General features: G+C 41.8%; 1 protein-coding gene across 1 annotated transcript in view; it reads right to left on the bottom strand.

Moving 5' to 3' along the window:
* Window positions 1-3,782: 3,782 nt before the first annotated feature.
* TRIM21 (tripartite motif containing 21) overlaps window positions 3,783-13,280 on the bottom strand; it is a 12,098-nt gene continuing 2,600 nt past the window's right edge. Inside the window, exons 2-6 of the mRNA XM_006885711.1 lie at window positions 12,088-12,183; window positions 10,560-10,790; window positions 5,267-5,289; window positions 4,667-4,767; window positions 3,783-4,336 (exon numbers count right to left, since the gene is read on the bottom strand). Of these exons, the coding sequence (XP_006885773.1) occupies window positions 3,783-4,336; window positions 4,667-4,767; window positions 5,267-5,289; window positions 10,560-10,790; window positions 12,088-12,183 (1,005 nt within the window). The remainder of the gene's footprint in view (window positions 4,337-4,666; window positions 4,768-5,266; window positions 5,290-10,559; window positions 10,791-12,087; window positions 12,184-13,280) is intronic.

The raw sequence follows: 13,280 nt of genomic DNA, 5'->3' as shown, positions 1-13,280 counted from the left end.
AAAGGACAAATACTGCATGGTGCTACTGTTGTTAAATGGGACTGACATGAGGGTTGGGGTAAGACTGAGAAAAACTGGATAAGTTATCTATACTGCATTGAAACAGATGAGGGAGAGAACAGTTTAAAAGTGATATATGATAGGGTATTATGGTTATCACAAGAGTCCACAATTAAGGTTGCATAATGGAGTACTTGGGGTGGTGGTGGGGGGATTGTATACCAATGAAAGAAATTTTCTTTTACTTTTCAAAGAGAGGAGCAACCTGGGGGGGGGAGAGGTGGGCAGGGAGAAAAGTGAAACAATGAATGGAAATCCAAAATCTCTGTAAATGTTCATTGAAACTAAGAAAATGAAAACAACAACAACAAAAAGAACCCAACATAAAAAGAAAAAGAAAATGTATTTTATTGGCAAGTCCTCCTTCAACTGTAAAGTGAGAGCAACACTGCTCACGTCCACGTTTGCTGATGCTGGGTGCCTTCAAGTTGGTTTCCACTCTGCACAACCCTACGTACAATAGGCCAAGACACCGCCATCTTAACAAACACTGCTGGGCTTGTATATACTTAGGATATAAGAAAAAAGGTGCATGAAAACAAAACTAAACCAAAAGAAATAATGAGGAAACTATTTACCATGAACCTATGTAGAGTTTTCAATTAGAACATTAAAAAACCAATACAATCCAAAATATATTTAAGACATAAAAAAAATTAAATGTGGATTGCAATTCTCCTCAAACTTTTCACAGCTATAATCTGATGTAAGGGGAGCTTCCCTGAGGTGTGACCTGAAATACCATTTATATAATTAAAAAGAGGAAGAAAGTTACCCAAGGGCAGGGCACATTGCTACTGATAAGGAAGAAACGCCAGAAGTGGAATACATCCTTGAGACCTGAGCCTTTACTTAAGTGCGTTGCTCACCATGTAGAAGATCAAGGCATATGGATATTCCTAAGGGGCACTGGGGTCGCGACTGCTGAAGGAACAAGGAATTTTCTGTATCCAACGGATGGAGGGAGAGTGGGCCTGGCACTAGAGCTGGCACTATTAAAATAGTAATATATGATATTGCAACCAAAAGCATTGTGTAAACTTAAACCAAGGGGTAAAATGAGTGCAAAAGGATTCTAAGAGGCTACAAGTAGCAGGAGAAAGTGTTGGACATGATTCAGGGTCCTCAACATCTGTGCAACAACTGGAATTGTACAGGGATGAAAATTCAAGATTCCTCAAAGTGAGGACCTGCTCTGTTGCAGGGAGTACATGCACTTGAGGAGGAGGTTTTCCTGAAAGATGCTTAAGAGGATGAGAGACTCATCTTGCCTGATGCAAGAATATTCCTATTAGCATTGACCTTTTCACCCTTGGAGGCTTCCTTAATTCTGGTGGCTATCAAGAGAACTTATTCCTAAAATTTTCCTTACCTGCAATCATTTTTCAAAATTTAACATAGCCCATACTAGCCACAGCACCACACACTAGGGTTCTTTGTAGACTGCAGGCAAACATTATGCCTAAGCCAAAGGATTCTTTCAAATCTTTGTTCACAAAATAGATAGCAAGTCTCCTGGGTCATGAACCCACTTAATGAAATCTGTCTAGGAAGTCTAAAAAAAAATTGTGCACAAAGGGGACATTTTAGAGTAGAATCATGTCATTTCTCTGAAGGACACTGAAATTGGTAGGAACTTCACCTGATTCTCCATGGACAGAGTGCTCCAGGTACTTAGAAACTGTAGCTTGCCAATGTATTGACAGTGCACACAGAGAATGTATGTCTTAGGTCTGTGAACACCAGAGATTCCGAAATCTAGAAAGCTACTCCATACCAAGGGTTCCCTCTTATGGAGGAGGAAACATCAATGCAGAAATAATAAGACTCAAAAAACCTCCCATCTCTGATACAAAATCAGAAAAGACTTTCAAGTCACTATAATGGTTTCCACAGGGAGTGTTATTATAGACTGAATTGTGTACCCCCAAATAGGAAATTCTTCTGTGACAATGAATGAATATAGAAATTTTCTGTAAACTTTCATTAAAATCACAATGAAAAGAAATATTTTATTTAAAATTATGACATTCTGGCCCTTATATCTGAGTAGGATAATTTCTCAATCTTAATGTTTCTGAGATATAGAAAGGGCAAACTAAATAGACATATACACAAACAGAGGAAAAAAATAGAAACAAGTGATGATTGTCTACAGGCCAAGGTATGTAAGGAACCAAGGACTATGGGGCTACTTACATGGAATGGGCATGGTCAAGACCCTGATTTGAATTTTTAATGTGCAGAATTATGAGAATTTAAAGAACATCGTGTTTGGAAGGATGGAGGGACAGCACAGGAGAGGAAGATTCCAGATGAGTTGGACTAATACAGTAACTGGGGCAATGGGGGTTGGTGTGTAGGAATCAATGAGACTCGCTCAGGACAGGGAGGGCTTCAAACCTGTTGTACATAGGGTTGTTATGGATCACAGGCAACTTGACAGCACATTAACAATAGCAACAACAACAACGATAACATAAAGTCAACTACTTAGTGTATTTGTGCTATCTTAGCAATATGTATCGTAGATACAGAGTTACAGGAGAAATTCAATAGATATCTAGAGTCTTAGAATCACAGAACAAATTTTCCAGGTGTAGAAGTGAAAAGAGCCCTGGTAGCAGAGTCTAATCTATCAGACCACTAACCAAAAGGTTGGTAGTTCAAATCTACCCGCTATTCTGCAAGGGAACGATGGCCAGTATTCTCTGTAAAGATTTACATCCTCAGAAACTTGTCAGAAGTTTGCTATGAGTTGGAACTGGCTTGACAGCAGTGCATTTGAGTGTTTGAGAGGAAGAAGAGTGATCCAGAATAGAAAAAGCACTGTATATAATATCAAAGACACATGATGGGCAAGGTCCAGTGGTGATTAATTTCATAAAACATAATGCATGAGAATGGTTGAATGAAACATAATGTGAATAAAGAATAGTGTGAAACACAACGTATACAAATTTTGTAAGCAAACCAAGTGGACAGTGGGAGGGTGGAGTTAGGGAAGAATTTATACAACAGTTAATGAATTTGTTTATTTATTTTTTTCTTTTACAAATGTGAACTTGGAGGATAGGGAGCAAAATGTGCAAATAGGAATGAATAAAAACACAACTTTTCTGTAAAGTTTTATTAAAATCACAATAAAAGGATGTTTTTTTAAAAAAGAAATTAACATTAATAATTTTCAAGGTGGTAAATATTTCATGTGTAATGTTTACAGTGCAGGTTTGGTACGGTATATACAATAGGCTGGATATTTACCATAGCACTCTAAGGCCTTCCTAAATCAGCCCTCATTTAGGAACATGGTTTTCAAAAAAAAAAAAAAAAGGAAAAAAGGCAATGTGGAGCCATTTATAATCAGATATGGAATGTAATCAGAGGTGTAGATGAGAAAGTTCCAAATGGGATAGATTGAGGCACAGTTTTCTTGGAAAGCCCTTTTGTCATCCCTGCAAGAAAGAATACACATCTGACCAAAGCATTGGCTGTAGGGACAGAGAGAAAACCCCATCTTTAATTACATAGAGAGGGCAGCATATATTTTTCCATTGATCCAGATGAGATTGGGACCCCATCAGAAGGAATCATATGCAATCTAGGTAAGGAATGCTGGGGCTCAGTGTTAATGGAAAAAGAAGCAGGGCAAGTGTTTAAGAGGGACCTGATGGGGAGCAGGTGACAGTGTCCACAGAAGGACACCAGTCATTACTTGGCCTCTAGTATCTCAACTTCAGTGGACAGAGGGTCAGAGGAGCAGTGTTTCCTCCGTGATCATTGAAACCAGGGTTAAAGAAGGGCCGCAGGGGCTCACCACCAAAGGCACATTCAGAGAAAGCGTAGATAAGGGAGCCACCGTCAGTGATGTTGTAGAAGGAGACCGTGCCAGAATCACAGTCCAAGAATATTCCTATTTGGCATGGAGGTACCTCAAGGTGAAGTGAGGTCTTTGGGGAGGTCCCAGCCTCATATTTTTGTTTGTTCCACAGCCAAATTGTCCAGAAGCCATTCTCAGGGTTGAGCAAAAATGGTCCCTTCCTTTGCACAGAGTCTCTACAAACCCCTAGGTCCCAGGCTTCCTTTCCGGTCACATTGACCTCCCAGTAAAGCTTTCCAGAGCTAAAACTCTGGGCACCAAGGACTATGGGATAACTATCAAATCTCTCATCGTTATCAGGCAACTTCTGGTGGGTGTCTCCAAATCTCACTTGTCTCAGATCCTCAGAAAGGATGAGGCATGGATTTGCCGTGTCTGGATCCAATTTGATGTGCACTGCAGACAAAGGGACCATAGTTAGGCTTGGGGAATCTAGGATGGCAGGAGGTGGTGGTTATCAGTGGTCTGTTCATATGTAAACTATGAGATGAGGGTAAGGGAGTAGTTCTGAGCCTTGGTGTGTGAGGAAATGGTGTCTAGCTAACTCTGGTCTTTGCTAAACTTTTCCACAAACAACCTTTGCTATCTCTATCCTGCCCTACCTACTTCAACTTGATATCTCTGATGCTGCCATTTCCCCCAACCCTGGGCATCAGTTCTTCATCCTGACTGTATCTTTCTGTTCCCCAGGTGGACCAGGCCCACAGCTCCTAGAGTTCACCTCACCTCCGAACGTCCTCAGCATCGTCTTTAGCCCGGGCACAGAACACTTAGTCCTTGGGTCTGGGCAGACAATGTCCAGCTTCTTCAGTTCCCAGGTCTCACTCCTGAGGGAAATAGTTTGAGACACTCATCTCCATCTCCCCTACCACCCTTCCACGGACCCACTGCCACAACTTCTCTCATATGTGACTTTGATAATATAAGTCAACGCATTGTTATAATCACCTCCTGGCTTCAACCCTTGAAGGTGGATCATTCATTTACCATCTAGGAATTCCTGATTACATGGTTCTTTTTCATAGGTGTGTATTTGGTTAAACTTCATTTACAAAACAAACAAATCTCAGTAGGTTTAGACATTCCCAGAATTCCCATTTGCTAGGGCTCACTCTGTGAGGAAGATATCACTGTGGGCAACTAAAGAATTGGGATGATCATTAAATATAATAGTAGAAAGTATTTTATGGAGGATCAGGTCTTTGAGAATAGAGCAGGATATGGGGAAATCTTTAGCACATCTCTTTTTAACTCAATAACCTTTTCCATGGGTATAGATGCTTCCTGAAATCTTTCCCTTTATAAACAAATCCAAACCCCTCTCACCTTTCAAGGATACTTTTAACCTCCTGAGGAGAGAAGAGAGAGAATGTAAGTTATGGAGTCACCACTAAGGCTTTGTTCATAAGGGTGATGGGATACAAAACTGTGGTCCTAGGACCCTGCTCTGTCTCATTCTGAAGCAAAATCCTTTCTGATCAAATTGAAGCAGAAGAATGTATGGAGGGATATGGGGTAAGACCTAGGCTTCTATCAGGTACCTCTCCAGAGTAGTGAGGAACAACAATGCCAGGCTAGAGACTAAGGTGTGCCTGACCCAAGCCATAGTCTTCACTATTGCTTGTTATGTGTTGGAGAGCTGGACGGTGACTAGGGATGACAGAAAGAGAATTGATGCCTTCGAGCTGTGGTGCTTGAGAGAGTGTTGAATATATCGTAGACTGCTAGGAGAACAAACATGAAAAATCATGTTTAGGAGAGTGGAGGGACAGTGTGAGAGGAAGACCCTTGATAAGATGGATTGATTGAGTGATCGGAGTAATGGGAGTAGGTGTGTCAGAGACAGTGAGGTCGACACAGGATTAAGCAGGGTTTAGGGCTCTTGTACATAGGGTCACTATGTGTTGCAAGTGACTAGACAACACACAACAATGACAATTATAAAAGCGAAATAAAATGAATTAGAAATTCAGATCAAGAAGGGTGAATGAAACTCAGCCTGGTTGAAACTCAGAGACAGTAGCAGAGAGAGCATCTAAGGAGGTCAAGAAACTGTTCTTACTTGTGGGTATGTTTTAAGGAGTTTTAGCTGGTCAAAGCTCTGGCCAGTGTTGTACTTAATATTGCCTGATATGAAATCAAATGATTCTAGGGCAGGGGTTTGGAATCCCTCATGTGGCAACTGAGAGGTTCCTGTTAGGTGCTGTCAAGAAGGCTCTGACTCAGAGAGCCAATCTACAGCAGAATGAAAAACGACGTGGCCCTGCACCATCTTCATAATCGCTACAACCCTTATACTAGTCCTTTCTCACTGCTCCCCTACTTTACTAAGCATGAACCTTCTCCAGAAACTAGTTCCTCCTGATAGTATGTTACGAACACACGAGACAAAATATAACCATTCTTCTTTTCAGGAGCATTCTGGCTATAACTCCTCTAAAATAGATTTGTTTGTTCTTTTGGCATTCCATGGAATATTTAGTATTCTTCAACATCCTCATAATTTGAGGCCTTAATTCTTCTATGGTCTTCCATACTCATTGTCTCTTTTTGCTCGTATGTGAGGCAACTTAAAAAAATAACAAGACTTGAACCAGCCCTTTGTCCTCAAAATGACAGCTTTGCTTATTTAACACTTTGCTGTTGTGCTGTTAAGAGCCACAGAGACAACTTGGACTCACAGAGAGCCTGTGAGCCACAGATCTGAAGCTTGCCCTTTGCTGCCTCATCCCTACACATTTTAATATGCCTGAGCCCATTGTTCCAGTGTGCACAGCCATCCTGTTGAAGGTTTTCCTCTTCCTTTCTTCTTCTCTTAGCAGAGTCTTTTACAGAAGATTTGGCCAATGCAGTATGCAATTTTATTTCTTGAATGCTCCTTCCATAGGCAGAGTGTGGATGGGGGGGAAAAAGTTATCTTTGACAACTTCAGGTTTTTTCTTCCATTTATCATGATGCATTGGTTCAGTTATGTGGACTTATATGGTTTTCTTTCATGTTAAGGCATAATCCATACAGAAGGCTTTAGTCTTTGGTCTTCATTTGTAGGTGTTTCAAGTCCTCTTTACTTTTGGCAATCAAGGTTATGCCATTGGCGTATTTCAGATTGTTAATGAGTTTTTTTGAGAACTGGTAGCCTAGGGGTAAGAAGCTGCACTGCAATCCTAAAAGCTGGCAGTTCTCATCCAAAAGCTGCTCTGTTGGATACAGGTGAGAAATCTCCTCCTATGTGATTAACTGCCTCTGAAAACTGGTGGGAGGATCAGTTATGGGTTGGTTCCGGCTCCATGAACACAGCAACAACAAAGAGTCTTCTACCATTTGTTAGGCTATATTCTTTTTCATATAGTCTAGTTTCTCAGATCATTTGTTTAGCACAGAGACTGAGTAAGTGTGGTAGAAAGGTATGATCCTGATGCACACCCTTTCCTTGTTATAGACAACACTTAATCACTTTGTGTACTTGCATGACTGATTCTTGGTCTATATATATCTTTCTGGGAATAAATGATTTGCCTAGAATTCCCATTATTTGCAGTGTAACCTGTACTGTGTTATCTACACACTTGAATACATTCACATAGTCAATAAAACATCCCTCTGGCTTTCTCTGCAGTCCATATCCATCTGACATCGACAATGAGATCTCTTGCTCCAAGTCCTCTCCTGCATCTGGCTTGAATTTTTGATAATTCTCTCTTGATATACTGCTGCTTTAAAGAAAAGAATGAAGTGGTCAAGGATTTAATTTTCTATAATCAACGTCCATGGAAGAAGCAGCCAAAAAATCAAAAGACATTAGTTCTTTGACTAAGTTGCTGGCAAAGATCTCTTTAAAGTGATAAAGAACAAGGATATTGGTTTAAAGACCAGGATGTGCCTGACCTAAGCCGTATTGTTTCAATATGCATATGAATGTTGGACACTGAATAAGGAAGACTGAAGTAGCAATGCCTTTGAACTGTTCTGTTGGCGAGAATATTGAATATAACTGCCAAAATAATAATTAAAAATATGTTTTGGAGGAAGTACAGTCAGAGTATTCCTTAGAGGCAAGGATGGCATTTATATTGGGCATGTAATTATGACAGCTAGTCCTTGGAAAGGGCTGTCATGCTTGGGAGGGTGGAGGGACAGTGCAGGAGAGGAAGACCCTTGATGAGATGGATTGATTCAGTGACGAGGGTAATGATGGAGGTGTGTCAGAGACAGTAAGATTGGCCCAGGACAGAGTAGGGTTTAGGGCTGTTGTATATAGTGTCGCTGTGAGTCATAGGTGGCTCGATGGTACCTAACAACAGTTCTTAGATAAGAAAATCTTGCTCAAAAAAGCAGAGTCAGAGAAGGAGAGGAAGCCCTCATCAAAAGAGACTGCCACAGTGACTGCCACATGGCCTTGAGGGCCGTGGGGTTTGACAGGATGAAGCACAATAAGCCAAGGTAAAGATCTGTTTTAATAGTATTGGTAGGAGTTGTAATCAACCTGACAGCACCTAACAACCAAAACATCTGATACTCATCTGAGATTTTTTCATTGAAATTTCACAAAAATGCTTTAAGATAAGTAGTACTTCAATATTCACTATATTTATGAACAAAATGATGCTCAGAAAACACCCTCAGTACATACTAGAGGGAGCTCTAGGGCCCTGTTGGTAAATAGCTATACTGTCATCCTGAAAGCATGTGGTCTGAATCCACCAGATAGATGGGCGATCTTCTCCTGTGCGATTATCTGCCTCTGAAAACCTGCTGGAGAGTCAGCTATGAGCTGATTTTGACTTAATGGTACATAACAATAAGTATGTGTTAGACACTTTCCAGGGATGCCCATTCCTGAGAATTATTGTGTGGAATCAAACCACAAATCAAACCAGTTACCACTGAGTCACTTTTTATTTATGGCACCCCAGAGTGTGTCTGAGTAGAACTGTTCTCCGCAGGGGTTTCAATGGCTAACTTTTTTCTCCACTTGCTCCCTCTTCCCACCAAGCTCTATGACCTCGTGATTTCACTCCCACCCTCTCCTCAGGCCCCTGTGTCCTCCCTTTCCCTCTTTGGCTATTCATACACATCATACTGGTTATCTTTCTGTTTTAACAATAATAGCCCTATACAGTATTTGCTCTCATGTGCCTGAGTTAGTTCATTCTCAGCATGCTCTCTAGCCTCTCCCGTTTTAGATAGTATTTTTAAAAAGATCCTTGCTCCTGAGTGCTGCAAAGTATTATTTTAAAAATGGTTTGCTATATTTTTCTCCTATGGTACCTCAGGGTAGTCTCGAACCTCTACATATTGTTTGTACCACCCATGAACTCTGCTGCATGACATAATTCTCTCCTAAATCTATACCTTTCTACATGTTGAATGCAAACTATCCATGACTCTTCTTTGCTTAAGAATGTTCCAAGAACCAGGGTTCTGTTTTCTTCTAAAGGTAGACATGTTGTTGTTAGATGCCCTCGGGTCAAGGACAACTCTCAGTGACTCTATGTTGATGGATCTGGACCCCGCCCTGTCCTGTGTCATCCTCCCTCCTCATTTCTGCCACACACTAGCCCGTCGCAACAGTCATCGTGTCAACCTATATAACTGCAGGTCTTCCTCTTCTTTGATGACCCTTCACTTTCCCAAGCTTGATGTTTTGTTCCAAGGACCGACCTTCCTGACATGATCAAAGTGTATAAGTCCTCCCTTCACCATCTCTCAGGCTCTAAGGGGCACCCTGCCCCCACCCTCTCCAAGACAGACAGAGCTGTTGGTGCTTTTGGCAGCCCACAGGTCAGTTAGTACTCTTCTTCAGCACCACAACACAAAGGCATCAGTTTTCCTGTCACCTTTCGTCACAGTTTAACTCTCAGATGCATAGCAAGTAACTGAAAGACCATGGCTTGGATCAAGTGGACTGTGGTTGTTAAGAAGACCAGTCACATGGCGGACGTGTTGTTGTGAAGTGCAGTCAAGTGCAATGGATAGTGACCCTATGAAAAGATCTAAAACCTGTCCTAGACTGTGCCGTCCTTATCATCCTTGACTCACTTGAGCCCACAGCTGTTATTACCTATTACCATACCAGACTATCTCAATGAGGGTCTTCCTCTCTTTCGCTGCCTCTCCAAGTATCCAAACATGATGTGCCTTTCTGAGAAATATCTTCTTCTAACAAGAGGTCCGAAGTATGTGAGACAAAACTTTGCCATCTTTGCCTCTAAGCTGCACTATAGCTGTGTTTTCCCTAGGATACCTGTTTGTCTTTTTGCCAGACCTGGGACTGCCAAATCTATCCTCCAATACTCCAACTCCAAGTCATTGATGATTTTTCTGTCATCCTTATTCACTGTCCAGCTCCCAGAAGACTATGGCTTGAAACAGGCACACCTTAGTCTTTAAACTGAAATCACTGTGCTTCGGGACTTTGGAGAGGTCCCTGATAGCAGACTTTCCCAATGCTATGTATCTCCTGATCTGACTGCTGGTACCAAGAGTACTGATTGTGGATCCCAGTATGAAGTAGTTGACAATTTCAATCTTTCCTCCACCTATCATGATGTTGCCTATTGGCCCAGATCTAGCTCCTCTAATTCCTTGACTCTCAGATGGAGCCTCTCCCTGGTCTTACCTGCAGCATGTCCAGTGCAGAGTCCCGACTCCTTCGCTCCACCTCGGAGATCAGTTCCTGCAGGGCTTGGCTTTGCTGAGACAACTGGGTCTCAGTCTCCCCCAGAATTCTCAGCTGAGCCCTCTCTTCTTCTTCTAGTTTCTGTAATTGTCTTTGTTCTTCTTCAGCCAGAAAAGTTATCTGCTGCTTGAACTCCATGTGAATCCTTGACTTGCACATCTCAACGTTGCTCTTTAGTTTTAAAGGAGATAATGCGTTTTGATTAGAATCATTCATGGTTTAAGAATGGAGATGTGTTGATACCTATTTCTAGTCTCTGTAGAATACCACTCTGGTTCCGAGGGGACACACCCACCCACAGAATCTTACCGTGCTGAATACTGGATAAAGCATCTGAGACTAAGGGGATTTAGTGAGTCAGGTGGGGCCAAACTGAAGCAGGCTCACAAAGACAGCTATGCTAGTCTATGACTGGTGAGACCTACTCTACTCAAAGCTACTTACCCTGCAAAGTGTTCTGTAGCGTTTGTTTCTTCATGAGTTATAGATAAAGACACCTATCACCACCCTCATCAACCTCAAACCAAGGCTTACAATATTGTTCCTAAATCATGTGAAAGGATCTTTCTGGAAAATTCTTTGACTTTCCTCTTGTTGGGGACTGGAATGTTATGTCTTGGAACTTTCCCCTCCCTTATCCCTAATTTTTCTCTTCCAGGATTTTTCCCATTATAAGCTTTTCCTTTTCCCCTGACCTGTCACTTCTCTACTAATAAAGCATCTGTACTAAATAAGCCTTACATCTTTCTCCATTATAGTTTGAATTAGAGATGTGGAGATGGTCAGGAAACCACCTGCTCACATTGGTTTTCTTACTTTTGCCTAGTTGTATGGACTGTGCTGCCAAAACAAAGGTACATCGTTCGAGTCCACCAGCTGTTCCGTGGGAAAAAGATGGGAAATCTCCTCCCATGTCCTTGACTGCCTCTGAAAACCCACTAGAGGGTCAGGTATGGGCCGGCTCTGGCTTGACAGTACACAACAACAACAGCAGCAACTGAAAAATGCAGTGGTTGTTCCAGACTTCCTCTCAGACTCCAAGGCTCTGGTATTGAAATCTTCTGAAGCTGAGTTAGAGGGGTAAGAACGTCTCCCTCCAGCACTCGTTTCTTATCAACGCTTACCTTTACATTTGGAAGTTCTCCTTCTATTCTCCTTCCATCTTCCTTTTTATCACGAGGCAGAGGATAATTGGTTCTTGTTGGTGTTGACTGCCATTGAGCACAACTCATTGCGACCTTATGAACAAAAGACCTGAAGCCTTTCTAAAACTGTATTTGTTTCTCAAAGTTCATAGAGTTTCCAGAAGCATGTTGTTAAGGACGAAGAACTGGTTCTTAGCCAGTGAGATATATCAACCCTACACCTATTCAGGTAAGTATAGCTGTGGTTAAGGCCTTCTTTAGCCTAGAGTTTGAATTCTGTCCAGGTTTCCTGTCTAAGGTCCCTTTCTGGCTATGATTCTTACCTTCCATTTTGCTCTCTTCTCAACAACATTGATTTCCAACTTCTCAGTCAATTCCTGTTCTCTTCTCAGCTTCCTTAGAACCACCTGGAGCTTCTCCTGCAGAGAAAGACAGCAAATCAATCCCCAACCAGGCTAAGAAGTATTGAGTGATGGACAATCATATTGGTTCTTAGGAAAGCTAAATATAGCTCTAAACAGTTGTGCTCCCATCATGTTTCACCCTCTTGTCTGCCTCTCATGGATATAGTCACAGCCAGTCTAGGTCTTAGTGCCCAAATTCAAGTTCAGTATAACAGTGTCCCTACAGGGGTCAGGGGCACATGAACCTTAGAACAAAACACTTATGTACCCTCAGACCTCTCACCAGAGCTTCATGGCTTGTGTGGAACAAGCCTCAGAAGGAGCATATTCTACATGTACACAGTTAAGCAAAATTTGATATGTCTAAGACATAAATGGACAAGACTTCAGATGCAGCCACATCTGAGGCCATAATGGCTTCATTACAGGTACCAGGCTTCAGTAGAGACGAGCTGGCTGAGAGCGCTCCAATGTTACACTTCTCCTTCGTTTCCTAAGACCATCAGTATATGAATAGGTCTCTGAGGATGGATGCTGGAAAAGTTTTGGGATACTTGATACTCACCAGGGGAAGATGTAGAACATTGTCTCAGTGGACTGTGTAATGCCTGCTGACATTGATGTTCTTTGACAGGCTGTGTAGTGAAGTTGGCATGGCTTTGCCCCCTACTAGCTGTGCTACGTACATGGATATATTTGAAGTCTATTCTAACGTGAGTGTAGGGATATCATTTGCCAAACAAAGCTGTAGGTCTTAATGAGAGAAGAATGCTGCTTCTTTCAAACCCAACAATGGTGGGTTTGAAATACTGACTCCTGTTTTAGCTGCCCAACGGTTAACCTACTCATGACAAAATGTAGACATTTATGGATCATTATATTTTCCATAAGAAGCCACAACGGACATAAAATTTTCCTGAGACTGTTGTTGTTGTTGTTATATGCTGTTGAGTCGCTTGTGACTCATAGCGACCCTATGTACAACAGCCCTAAACTCCGCTCTGTCCTGTGCCAATCTCACTGTCTCTGACACTCCCATCCCAATTATCCCAGTCACTGAATCAATCCACCTCATAGAGGGCATTCCTCTCCTGCACTGTCCCTCCACCCTC

This window comes from Elephantulus edwardii, unplaced genomic scaffold (genome assembly GCF_000299155.1).
Source record: "Elephantulus edwardii isolate Elephantulus edwardi_28Jun2011 unplaced genomic scaffold, EleEdw1.0 scaffold00044, whole genome shotgun sequence".
Lineage (NCBI taxonomy): Eukaryota > Metazoa > Chordata > Mammalia > Macroscelidea > Macroscelididae > Elephantulus > Elephantulus edwardii.
This window is presented reverse-complemented; position numbering and strand designations above follow the sequence as displayed.